The sequence below is a fragment of the Geotrypetes seraphini genome, chromosome 15 (assembly GCF_902459505.1).
Source record: "Geotrypetes seraphini chromosome 15, aGeoSer1.1, whole genome shotgun sequence".
Classification (NCBI taxonomy): domain Eukaryota; kingdom Metazoa; phylum Chordata; class Amphibia; order Gymnophiona; family Dermophiidae; genus Geotrypetes; species Geotrypetes seraphini.
Window position 1 is genome coordinate 3,455,925 of NC_047098.1, and position 12,615 is coordinate 3,468,539.

The 12,615-nt window shown below is 42.4% G+C and overlaps 1 protein-coding gene across 7 annotated transcripts in view; it reads right to left on the reverse strand.

Annotated features, from left to right (window-relative positions):
• EIF4G3 (eukaryotic translation initiation factor 4 gamma 3) overlaps positions 1 to 12,615 on the reverse strand; it is a 298,034-nt gene that overhangs the window by 238,390 nt on the left and 47,029 nt on the right. For all 7 annotated transcript variants that reach the window (XM_033921697.1, XM_033921695.1, XM_033921696.1 and 4 more), the window contains exon 2: positions 8,257 to 8,335. In XM_033921697.1, the coding sequence (XP_033777588.1) occupies positions 8,257 to 8,335 (79 nt within the window). The remainder of the gene's footprint in view (positions 1 to 8,256; positions 8,336 to 12,615) is intronic.

Consider the following 12,615-nt stretch of genomic DNA (forward strand, 5'->3'; position numbering starts at 1 on the left):
TGAGACAGCCATCCAGCGAGGGAGGTGCAGGAGCGTGGAAAGCTCACTCTTGCCGATACACTGCAGGACCACCATAATTTAAAAAGGTACCGGGGGAGGGGGGTGTAAAAATGATTATATTTGCTCCAAAAGACGCACAGACATTGCCACCCGCTTTTTTGGGGGGGGAAAGTGCGTTATATGGAGCAAAAAAATACGATAGTTGTTCAGGTTCCTCTTCCCCACATGCATCATTTTGCACTTGCTCATATTAAATGATCTCTGCCATTTTGATGCTCAGTCTCCCAGTCTCACTAAGTCCTCCTGCAATTTTTCACAATCTTCTTTGTGTGAACAGCAAATTTAATTATCTCACTAGTTATTCCCGTCTCTAGAACATTTATAAATATGTTAAAAAAAGCAGTTCTAGCACAGCCCTCTGGGGAACCCCTATATTTACTCTTCTCCATTGAGAATACTGAACATTTACCTATTCTCTATTTTCTATCTTTTAACCCGTTGTGCCTATATATCATTAGATTGTGTTCAATATCTTTAGTAAGTGTTCCTTCTGTTAGGATAACAAGGTTGGTATAGACAAAGCTTGTCTAAGTTCAGTTCTTGAGGACTTCAAGCAGAGCAGTTTTCAGGATCTACCTAAAGAATATGCATGACAGATCTGCATAAATGGATGTAGTGACAAAATAAATTTCCTTAAGAAATTGCAGGGAAACTTCCGATTGAAAACAGAAGGAAGTCAGAAAGTGCTTGTATCAAAAAGTAAACTGACCTCACTTAAAACCTGTCTATGGAGATTGATCAAACCAAGGAAATTTAAAGAATATATCACAGTCTTTTAAAACTACTTCAAAAATGATGGCATTCTTTGTTTGTATGTTTCTCTCTCATAGTACAACCTTATAAGTTTATTTGAGCATTTTGTCGTAGAGTGAGCAGTGAAATCTTTACTCACACTCGACTTTGTCACATTTATTTTGTTTTTTAGGTGTGTTTACATCACCAATTCAAAATAGTTATTTAAAGCTTTAAAGGACTCTCAGTACTTTTACAATTGGGTCTCCTGAAGAAGAAAAACAAAACGGGGCCACGTTGGGACCCCAAACTTTTCATAAGCCGACGACTGCTTCCAAATAGTCCAACCTGACCGGGATATTCCAGACTGGCCTAGCAGCTAAGTATGTGCATGACTACTTCCTCACCTTTCTGCACACTTGAACAATCACTCTTCCCCCCTGCATGACTTCAGTTTCCCAACCGCATACCCCAACTGCATACTCCACCAGCTAGACCCATCAACCTCTGATACTCTCCTACCAACTACTGCAGAATCACCTTTACATCTACCTCAATTCACCCCAGCCCCATCAATCTCTCCCTCCAACCCCTACTCAACCCTTCATCACTCTCTATCAAACTTCTGCAAGGCCCAACATGCCTAATTTCACAAAAAAACTGCTTACTCTCCTCCTCCTCTATCTACTCAGCACAAGAAATTGGATCACCAGAACCTTAGCATTTGAACCCATCCCCACCTACCTTACTTGGAACAGAGCCATCAAACCAATTAGACCACTTCCCCCCTCCAATATCCTCCATGACTACAAGGAATCAGGCCCATTCCCGATCACCGTAATCAACTCCACCCGACACTCCTCCAGACCAACACAAAAAAGAAATAGACTCCTAAAAAATCTACCAAGTACTCAGCCCATCACTCCCTCGGAACACCAAACAATATTGGGTGCCTATCTGAACATTCGATCAGCTAGAAACAAAGCCCAACTGATCAAAGATTGGCTAGAAGAAACCCACCTCGATATCCTACTCCTCACCGAAACATGGCTAATTTCCGACCATGACCCCATCATCAGAGACCTACTCCCTCCAAACTACAAAATCATTCCATTATCAAGAAACTTTAGAAGAGGTGGCGGCCTAGCAATAATCCTCCGCGACCACTTCCAGTTCCAAATCCTCGATTCTAAACTGACCAACGCTCTGGAAATACTCTCCTGCAAAATCTCCAAAGCCGACTGCAAAGACAATCTAACTATTACACTATTTTACTCCCCCCCCAGCAAATGGAACCAAGCCAAAGAAGATTTCTATGAATACCTCCTCACAAATTCCGTCGCGGGCACCCACAACCTTCTTGCAGGGGACGTCAATCTACACCTTGAACAGGAAGAGAATTCCAACGTGGCCGATCTCCTCTCCTTCCTAACCTCCCTAGGTTTCTCTAAACCACCCCCTACAAAAACCCATGACAAAGGCCATCACCTAGATCTGATCTCCTTCCTCCCCAACACCACTTCAACCCCCAGCATCAACCTTAAAGAAGAAAACTGGTCCACCACCCCCTGGTCTGATCACCTCCGTTGCAATTTCAAATTACACTGGCTAATAAAACAAACCAAAAAACAACCAAAAACCACCCACAAAGAAAAAACAAAATGGTCTAGAGGCCAACTCAACCCAGAAGAATTCTGGTCTCACTACAACCCAACATCCATCCCAGATCCTGACCCTAACTTCATCTCAGACTGGAACAATTTCAGCAATAAGACCCTAAACGACATTGCTCCACTGAAACTTTACAAGAAAAAACACCGCTCCTCAGCTAAATGGTTCGATGCAGATCTTCTTGCCCTCAAACGTGAAGTACGCAAACTGGAAAGAACCTGGTGCAAAACAGGCACAAACACAGATAGACACTCATGGCGAATTAAAGTCACAGAATACAAAAAAATGATTAAAGAAAAACGACACAAGCACTACGCCCAACTTATCAACACCCCATCCCTAAACACTAATAAACTCTTCAGAATAGTTAACTCCTTAATGGACACCGTCCCACATAAAAACTCCCCCACTGAACTACCACCCTCCCCAACAAGCCTAGCTGACTACTTCGCCAATAAAATTCTCAACTTGAAAACAACGCTCACAACAACCAGCACTTACCCATATATCCAACCACCCTCTCCAGAAAAGGAGGGCTCACCAGCAGACATGACCTGGTCCCACTTCAATAACCCAGACTGGAACCTATTTCTCAAGCTATACTCAAAATATTCCAAATCCAACTGCCTACTAGATAACTGCCCTCCAACCATCATGAAAACTGCCCCCCTCCCCTTCAAAGCGGAACTCTTCAACTGGATAACCTTGTGCATGACAACCGGCCACTTCCCACTGGAACTTGGACACATCCTCGTATCTCCAATAATTAAAAACCCCAAAGAATCTCCCTCCGTAATCTCCAACTACAGACCCATCGCCAATATTCCTCTCTTCCAAAAAATCATGGAAGGACTGGTCAATCACTACCTCACATCATACCTAGAGAAATTTAACATCCTCCACGAATCCCAGTCTGGATTCCGCACCAATTACAGTACGGAAACCGTTCTAGCCTCACTAACCAATCACCTCCTCCAACTATTCTCACTGGGAAACAGCGCACTGCTACTACAGTTCGACCTCAGCAGTGCCTTCGACCTAGTAGACCATGACATTCTGATTAACTGCCTCGACTCCATAGGCATCGCCGGACAAGTACTAACCTGGCTCACAGGCTTCCTAAAAAACCGAACCTACCAAGTCCATAATGACGGAACCTTCTCCCACACATGGAGCAACCCCTGCGGAGTCCCCCAGGGCTCCCCCCTATCCCCGTCACTATTCAATATCTACATGGCATCACTGGGACACATGCTATCGAACCGTAACCTGAAATCCTATATATACGCGGATGACATTACAATCATCATACCCATCACCTCACTGTCAAATGAGACTGAACAATTCATCTCAACTGTACTCACCATGGTAGAAAACTGGACCACTCGCTTCAAACTGAAACTAAACCCAGAAAAAACCAAGTTCTTCCTTGCAAGTCCCAACCACAAACTAACATCCACCACCCTGCATCTTAATGGCATAACATATCCAATCAACTCTACTATAAAAATCCTCGGAGTCATCTTGGACCGATGCCTCACTTTAGAACAACACACTAACACCCAGGTCAAAAAATGTTTTTCCACCCTTTGGAAACTCCGCTCCATCAAACATTACTTTGATTTTCCCACCTTCAGATTGCTGGTCCAATCCCTAATTCTAAACTCCCTGGATTACTGCAATATCATATATCTGGGCTCCTACAAGAAAACCATTAAACGACTACGACTTATTCAGAATACCGCAGTCCGCCTCATCTACGGGCTCAAAAAATCAGACCACATCAGCCCTTTCTACAGGAAACTTCACTGGCTACCGTTCGAAGCAAGGATCATCTTCAAATTCGCCTGCCTCTGCTTCAAAACCCTAACTGGCTCAGCCCCGATATATCTTTCACGCCACTTCACCTTCCCAGGCTCTAACCGTACACGCAATGCACACCTGTTTGCCTACCCCTCCCCAAAAGGATGCATCCACAAAAGATTCTTCGATAAAACCCTCTCTTTCCAAGCTGGCAAATGGAATGACTGCCTGTCCACTCTCATCTCTCTTGCCCCAACTTATCAATCCTTCAGGAAATCTCTAAAAACATACCTCTTTGATAAATTCCTCTAACCCCCGTCCCCCCGACCAAACTAATAATCCCTTGCCTCCCTCCCTACCCTTCCCCTCTCCCCATGCAACAATTATTGGATCTTTTTGTAATTGTCACTGGTTTATGCCATATAATTGTTAACCAATTCTCTGCACCTACATTGTTTAAATCGCTCTGAACTGTTTTTCGATATGCTGTAACCTCGATGTAACTTCGCTATAACTAAGCTGTAACTTCGCTGTAAATGTACAGTCTCTTATCCTGTAAACCGCTCTGAACTGTTTTGTGGTATTGCGGTATAAAAAAATAAAGTTATTATTATTATTATTATTATAAAGCTAAGTAATAGCATTATAAGTCACCTATTTCAAGTGATGTTTGCTTTCATGAAACATACAAACAAAGAATGCCATCATTTTTGAAGTAGTTTTAAAAGACTGATATATTCTTTAAATTTCCCTGGTTTGGAGTGTGATCATTATTGAAAAAGCTGCAATGACTGGAAGGTAAATTCTGTACCCATACTGGGGAGGTATATACCTTCCCTAAAGAGTTTCACGTCTCTGAGCAACTTCCAAATTTTTAATCAATCTCCATAGACAGGTTTTAAGTGAGGTCAGTTTACTTTTTGATAAATGGATGTAGTGGGCATACAGAGTTTTCTTATGCATAGTCATTAGGGATATCCTGAAAACCTGGTCTGTTTGCAGCCCTCGAGGATTGAACTTGGCAGGCTGGGTACAGACTCATAGGGCCTTCTATTTGGAAAGCTCTTCCCTTAAACTGGAAATGAGACAATTCAGGAAACAGGGTTTCATCTTATTCTATCATATGTATAATTTCTGTTGAATGAAATTGGCTAGTAGTCTGCAATGTTTTGTTTTATTTAAAATTGTTTTATACAGTACATACATAAAAGAATTTGACAATGTACAATAAGATGATTAAAACATCAAAACTAAAAATATTTTATCAATTTTTTTATTGACTTAAATGTATATCTATGGATATACTGGGCATGCAAATCACTCAAGCACTGCACTAGATCTCCAGAAGCTTACTTTGGGCCTCATCTCTACAATACTTCCCTCAAGGACAGTGTCTCGCAAACTTTGTCAAGCCGCGGCACACTAAACGTGGTGGCCGTAGTTCGAGGCATCCAGAAGTGCACAGATGTCGATGCGATGTCATGCGCATGACTGATGTCATGACATCGACATTCACGCAAGCGCAAAGGCCCTCCAGACAGGCCCTGAGCCGCCAGTGGGGGGTGCTGGAAAGGAAGACGTGCAGAGAGGAGAGGCACTGGCGCCAGCTGACTGCCTCCAGGATGGGCTTCTCACCATGAGAGGCACGTCATGTAGGCAGTCAGCCGGCGCTGGTGGCTCTCCTCCTCTCCGGGCCTCTTGCAGCACACCTGAAATATTGGGCAGAACACAGTTTGGTATAACAGAATAATTTTACTATGTTCACTTTTGGTATTAAAAAATGGAAGGAAAAGTTTGGTTTCTTTTGCTTTTACCTTGGGGATGTGTTGAGGTGAATAGGAAATTGTGATGTAGGAGCTGTAAATTCACCTTGAACAATTAAAGTGAACCATGTAAACAAATGCTGGTAAACACACTTCAGGTGGAAAGCTAAATGGGAATTTCTGATAACTGATAAGCCCTACTGACTCAAGAACTCAGATGGTTTTGGTTATTTATTGTTGAGCTTTTGACCAGCCAATCATATACAGATAAGGACACACACACACATACCCCGTTTGCATAAATATGCTCCCACCATGACCAAACGCTTCATGAAGGCACGTTGGGTTAATGCTAGGCCAAACAGCAAACAGGAAAGGGAGGAGAGGGGATGGGACTTGTATACCACATTTTTGTGGTTACTCATTCAAAGCAGTTTAAACATATACAGGTACTTACAGCTCTTCCTCTATATTCACGGTTTTGGGACTCGCGAATTCAGTTATTCACAAGTCTCAAAACAAGCAGCTTCCCTCCAGCCTCCACAGCTTAAAGCCCTAGTGGTGTAGCGATGCTCCGCTATCAGAATTTTTGCCTCAAGTTCCTGCAGTCTCATGAGACTGATGCATGAAGTTGAGGCAGCCATTTTTGATAGCAGATCTGCACAGGGCAGGAGCGTAGGAAAACTGCTCCTGCCCCACTTCACTGCTAGACCACTAACATTGCTGAAACATTAAGTTATTCTGTTCTTTGTTCTTGTATTTGTCCTAACTCCCTATTCTCCATCTGGGTCATCGGTATATTTATAGGTATTTTTGTAGGTATATAATAAATCTGATTCAAAGCAGGCATAGCCTCCGAAGGAAACTTCAATATCTCAAGCAAATATCTTTTAAAAAGATCAAGAGAAGATATACTAGGGGACCTTAGAAAATTCAAGAGACAGAGATTAAATCTTTTATTATTATTTTCAATAGTCTCTATCTTTATATGAATGATCAATTTGTCTTTAGTAAGAGCTGCAGAAGTTTCTTGTAACAATTTAACTTCTTCCTTTAATGAAGATATTTCAGCAGCAAACTCTGTTCTAGTCCCTTCTAAATTTTTTGCCACACCATCAATTTTGCTCACAAGTTTGGAAATTTCTCGAGAAGAATTCATCACTTTAGAATCCAGCCTCTGGAGAACCTCCCAGATAAGACTCCAGGGATACCGCCAGGGAAGGTTTACTGCTGTCTTTCATTATCGGCTGCTCTTTCCTGCCATTCCCTTATCCAAGAGTCTGTCTTGCCCCCGACTGGAGCCTACAACAATTGCTTAGTTGAAAAACACCCCTTCCCTGCTGCCAAAGAGATCAACTGGCTCAGCGGGGTACTGCTACTTTCTGGAGGGGATAGAGAAACCTCTTAACTCTGAAACTGAAAGTGCTCCTTCGTTGCGGTTCAATGCCGGAGCCTCTCCTCCTAGTAAATTTGGGGTTTTAACTGTAAAACGCTCTATCGTCGGCTGAAATCCAGGGAGAGTCTTGGCTGTTGGGGGAACCACCCTTACCGCTCCCTTACGTTTATGAGGCATTTCAGCAAGGTAAACTAGAACAGGTTCAGCCAACAATTAAGAGCATCTTTCTACAGCCAACTTCACACTGCCATCTTGACTCCTCCCCAGGTTATTCGTATTTAAATAACTTTTCAGCCTACTAGAAATAATATATTTGGGACCAAATCGAATCAAATTCGGATGTGGTTATTCGGTAAAGCCCTAGTGGTAAGAGCAGTGGATTAAAAAAAGCTTCCTGGAGGAAAATCCATAAACTACTATTGAGACAGACATGGGGAAAGCCACTACTTACAGTATATCTAGAGTTTGTAAATGTAATCTTGTCACGCTTTAGAATTCTGTGGCCTAGATTAACCACAGAAGCAAGATACTGGCCTAGACGGAACATCGGTCTGACCCAAAATGGCTATTCTGGTATTTTTATCCATTAGATGCACCTCTTGGACTCTGTAGAAAATAAGGGTTTGGACTCCATCAGCAATTCAAGTTTATGATGCTCCACCTGCAGTATTAAGTTTATTCCCAGAGAAATTTACAACATTGTAAATATAGGCCTCTAAACAAATTATCACACCAGGTTAAGGGACTGTAGTAGGTAACACACAAGTTTGTTCTTCTAGACACATGCATTAAAGCAAACAGCTTTGAAAGTAGAGTCCAAGAAATACTTACAGTGCTGTAGACTGCGGAGACTGCTGACGGAGTGAAGATCCTGTCATCCAAGCTCTGCTGTACAGGTACTCGTTGAATCCTAAAAGGTAGTGCGTTAAGGAGAATAGAACGAGCAGGAGAGTGGTGCCCTACATGGAAGGGGCAGGGCACAAACAAATCCGATTACCATTTCAAAATAATACCAACCACTGAAGAGAGAGAGATTTCATCCCTAACCTTGCCCAATTAATCCACACCAACCCGGCTGCCTACGGCTTTGGCATATCCAACAAGAATCATGAGCTGGACAAGAAAATTCAGTTAAGGATAACTCACCAAACCAAATAATATTTTGGCATGGGAGCCCTTTAGAAAAGGACTGTACTTAATGACAGTTAACTACTACTAAATCCTGCCTGTTTTCCGAAGAATGACTTTAACAATGTTCTCTTTGCTTTTGCTGTGTCCCTTCCCCACCCATTTTAAGCCTCTCATTTATTAAAACACAGAGATGAGAGCACATACAAAGATAAGCTGTAATATATGAATTGAGAGAGCTGGTTAAGTTCAAATAGAGTTAACATACATATACCCTGAACCCATATAGAGACTTGTACATAAATATTTCAAAACTGATGAGGGAAAAAATGAACACATTTTTTGTGCAATACATCACCTTGGGTCAATCTTGTCACAAAGGCAGTTAATAAATACCAATAAATTAACATGTCACACACATTCAGGCAGCAATTTTAAAAAGCAAGCAACTGACAAACAGTACATTCTGTCATCTTGGACTGTCTGCCAGTCTTCTGAAGCTTTCATCAACTCAGTCTCCTGATTGAGTCCCGCCAACTAAGGAAAAGGAATTGGGACTTGTAATACTGTGGACAATTTCTTAACATAGATTGAAGAAATAAAGGAATCTAATTGTGTTTCGTCCACAGATTAAGTGACTTGCCCAGAGTCACAGGGAGCAGCGTGGGGTTTGAACCCACAACCTCAGGGTGCTGAGGCTCTAACTCTAACCACTGCATCACACTCTCCTCCAATACAATATCAGAAGTGAGCCAAGTAGAGAACAATGAAGCCATTGTGACATCACTGCTGAGGTTGGCTCTTAGGCATTGGTGGAATGAGGCATGATGACATCACAATCTCAGCTCTGGAGTGTTGCTACTCTTTGGGTTTCTGACAAGCATTATGACATCAGGGAAAGGGTCTGGGACTTGGATACCACCACCACATCCAAAGCGGTTTACATACAGATACTTCAAGAATTTTCCTCATCTGTCCCGGTGTGCTCACAATCTATCGAATGTACTAATGTACAATGCAGGATTAAGTGATTTGTCCAGGATCACAGGGAGCAGTGCGGGATTTCAACCCACAACCTCAGGATGCTGAGGCTGTAGCTCTAACCACCGCGACACACTCTCCTCTTTAAAACGCACTGTTCACACAATTCCGGCATTTTGACAAAACAGCCTGAAATTAAACCTGCACAAAGTCTTCAGAACTGAATAAGACACATACAAAAGCTTTTCCAATCACTCCTGAAGATGTGACCCTTTAAAAGGAAAGCCATTTGGAATAAAAATCACACCTTCATACACATGGTATATAGAAATACCTCCCTTTTGCTTTCATAATATCCATATGTGCTGTGTAAGATTTAAAGCAAAGTTGCTTAGAATGTTTCATGACGATATGGTTAAGTGAGTCACAATCCTCTGCATTCTTGGCTAACATTTAAATGGAGATGACAGGACAGGACCTAAGACTCAGATTATACAAATTATTTGGTAATGTTGACGAAGTACTGTAGCTCTCTCAAAAGGTGCCTTCACTACTTCCAGCTAATGGAAACAACTGATTAACAGGAGACAACAGGTTGTGTATCTAAACAGATCAGGCAGGAGAGAAACACTTCCCTCTGAGCTGCCCAAGGTTGCCTTTTCTTTCTAAATGCAAAGTATTTGTGTCTTCTCCAGCTGAAGGGGAGACAAGCCTTGCCTCACACTGGCTCAAGATGCAGGAAGGGAAGTAGTGCTGTCTGATTCGAATTGATTCACATCGATTTACTTTCTTAAAAATTCAGACTCACCAATTCAGTGAGTCCTGACACCTCCCAGTCTCCTAAAGCAGAAGTGGCAGTGGCCAGCGGGAAGAGGCAGTGCTCGGAACAGGCTGCTCCTGGCCTGTGCCACCAGGGCCTTCCCTCTGCCGTGTCACTGATGACGCGGCAGAGGGAAACCCTGGCAAGGAGCCAGAAGCAGCCTGTTCAGATTTGGGAGGTCCATATGGCAGATCATATGGTTGAAGAGGTCAATCAGGAGGTGCTGGGATAGGAGGAAAGAAAAACTGCTGCACAGGGGGATGGGAGGGAGGGAAAGCTGCTGCACAGAGGGATGAGAGGGATAGAAAACTGTTGTGCATGGGGGGAGAGCGAGGAATAACTGTTGGACCTGGTGTGGAGGAGAGGAAGGGAGCGATGCAACAAAGAGGTAGAAAGGGGTAAGAGGGAGAAATCCTGCAAATGGTGGAGGGGAGGGAGACATGCATGGAGAAGAGAGAGGGAGAAATGTTGGACACTGGGTGGACAGCATGGGTGCATGGGGAGAGAAAAATGTTGCACATGATAATGAAGGGGAGGAAGTGAGAGATGCTGCATGGAGGGGAACAAACAGGTTTGACTCAGGGCACAAGGCAGAGAGAGATAGAGAGAGAAAGGAAGCTTAACACTGTAGCATCGTTAAGCTTCTCGTGAATGAGTAACCAACAAGGTTGGCAGACAAGCTTCACTTAATTGTTCTGCAAGTTGTACTCATCACAACACCATAGATATCTGAAACATAGAAATAGACGGCAGATAAGGGCCATGGCCCATCTAGTCTGCCCACCCTAATGTCCCTCCCCTACCTTTGCCCTGTGAATAGATCCCATGTGCCGATCCCATTTGGCCTTAAAATCAGGCACACTGCTGGCCTCAATCACCTGTAGTGGAAGACTATTCCAGCGATCAACCACTCTTTTACTGCCACTGGGTTTCTTTCAAACTCCTGATACAAGCATTTGAATCGAAACACAGGCCCATGTCAAGTCAATAAGAACCAATAAAGCTGCTTTTCTATTCTACAGTCATCTCTGCTGTGTTTCTCTTCTGAATAAATGAAAGAGAGAAGAGAGACATACTGAATGCACGTTTCAAGAGAGGAAGCAGGAACAAGGAATTTACAAACATTGGGCCTGAGAATCTTACCTAGCACTACTGCCTTTTGCTGAAATGGGGATGCCATGAAGAGGGAGATAAATCAGTGTCACCTGGGTACATCAAATAATTTCGACTCTACTTTAAGTAAACCTTCAGAAACATATTTTCCCAATAAGAAAGCCAATATGATATCCATGTGAAAAAAAAAAAAATTCCACCAGGAGTAATGAAATATAATATTAAAAGAGACCTGTGTAAAGGCACAGTTTTTACATGATGTCATTTATTTAATGAACAAAGTTGTTGGCAGGTGTTGTGGGTATTAGATCCCTTATGGATCATGTGCCTTATGTAGAAATGAGTTGAGAACCAACATTGCTCTGAAATGAGCTTTTTTTATGAAGATTGGCGAGTCTGGCAATTGTAAAAAAAACGTGGCACTCCTGAAGCAGGCCTGGGGCATATGTTTTGAAGTTGTCTTCTGATACATTCCTTCTGGATATCATTGTTTATCTCAACCATCTGGTCAATGTTAGTGCACTCAAAGCCTGCTTTCATACTGGGGGATGTAACTATTTAAGCATCGATTAGAAAAGGGCGAAAAACATTCCTGAGATGGTCAAGTTTATTCTCTTAAGACCATATTGCTTAACTGGCTTTCCTCCTATTGCAATGGAGAAAGTATATGATATTTACATTGACCATGGAGAAGAGTATGATCCAGACATGGGACTCTTTGGAAGGGAAACAGTTCCATGGAGTATGAGAACCCTTTTGATCCACATTAACGGATCAGCGAGGAACAGGATTTTATTTAAATTTATTTAAAATATGTATTTCCCCGCATAGCCCAGAATCTATGCAAGTTACAATATAACACACATAATAATTTAAACAAACATACAGTATTACACACTCTTACATATAGCCCTTTCAACCACTACTCAAAACTCAGAAACCCTTTGAAAGAAATTTGTCTTCAATTGCTTATGAAACTGCACAAGTGAAGATATTTGACTAATCGAGTCTGGCAAGGCATTTCACAACTGTGTCTCATTGATACCATATGCATCTGACATATACTGAAGGTACCACTAGCAGACTTCTCACAGGAGTATAAGCAATCACACAACAGCGAGATCAGGGGGTATTGCCCTGCACACCAA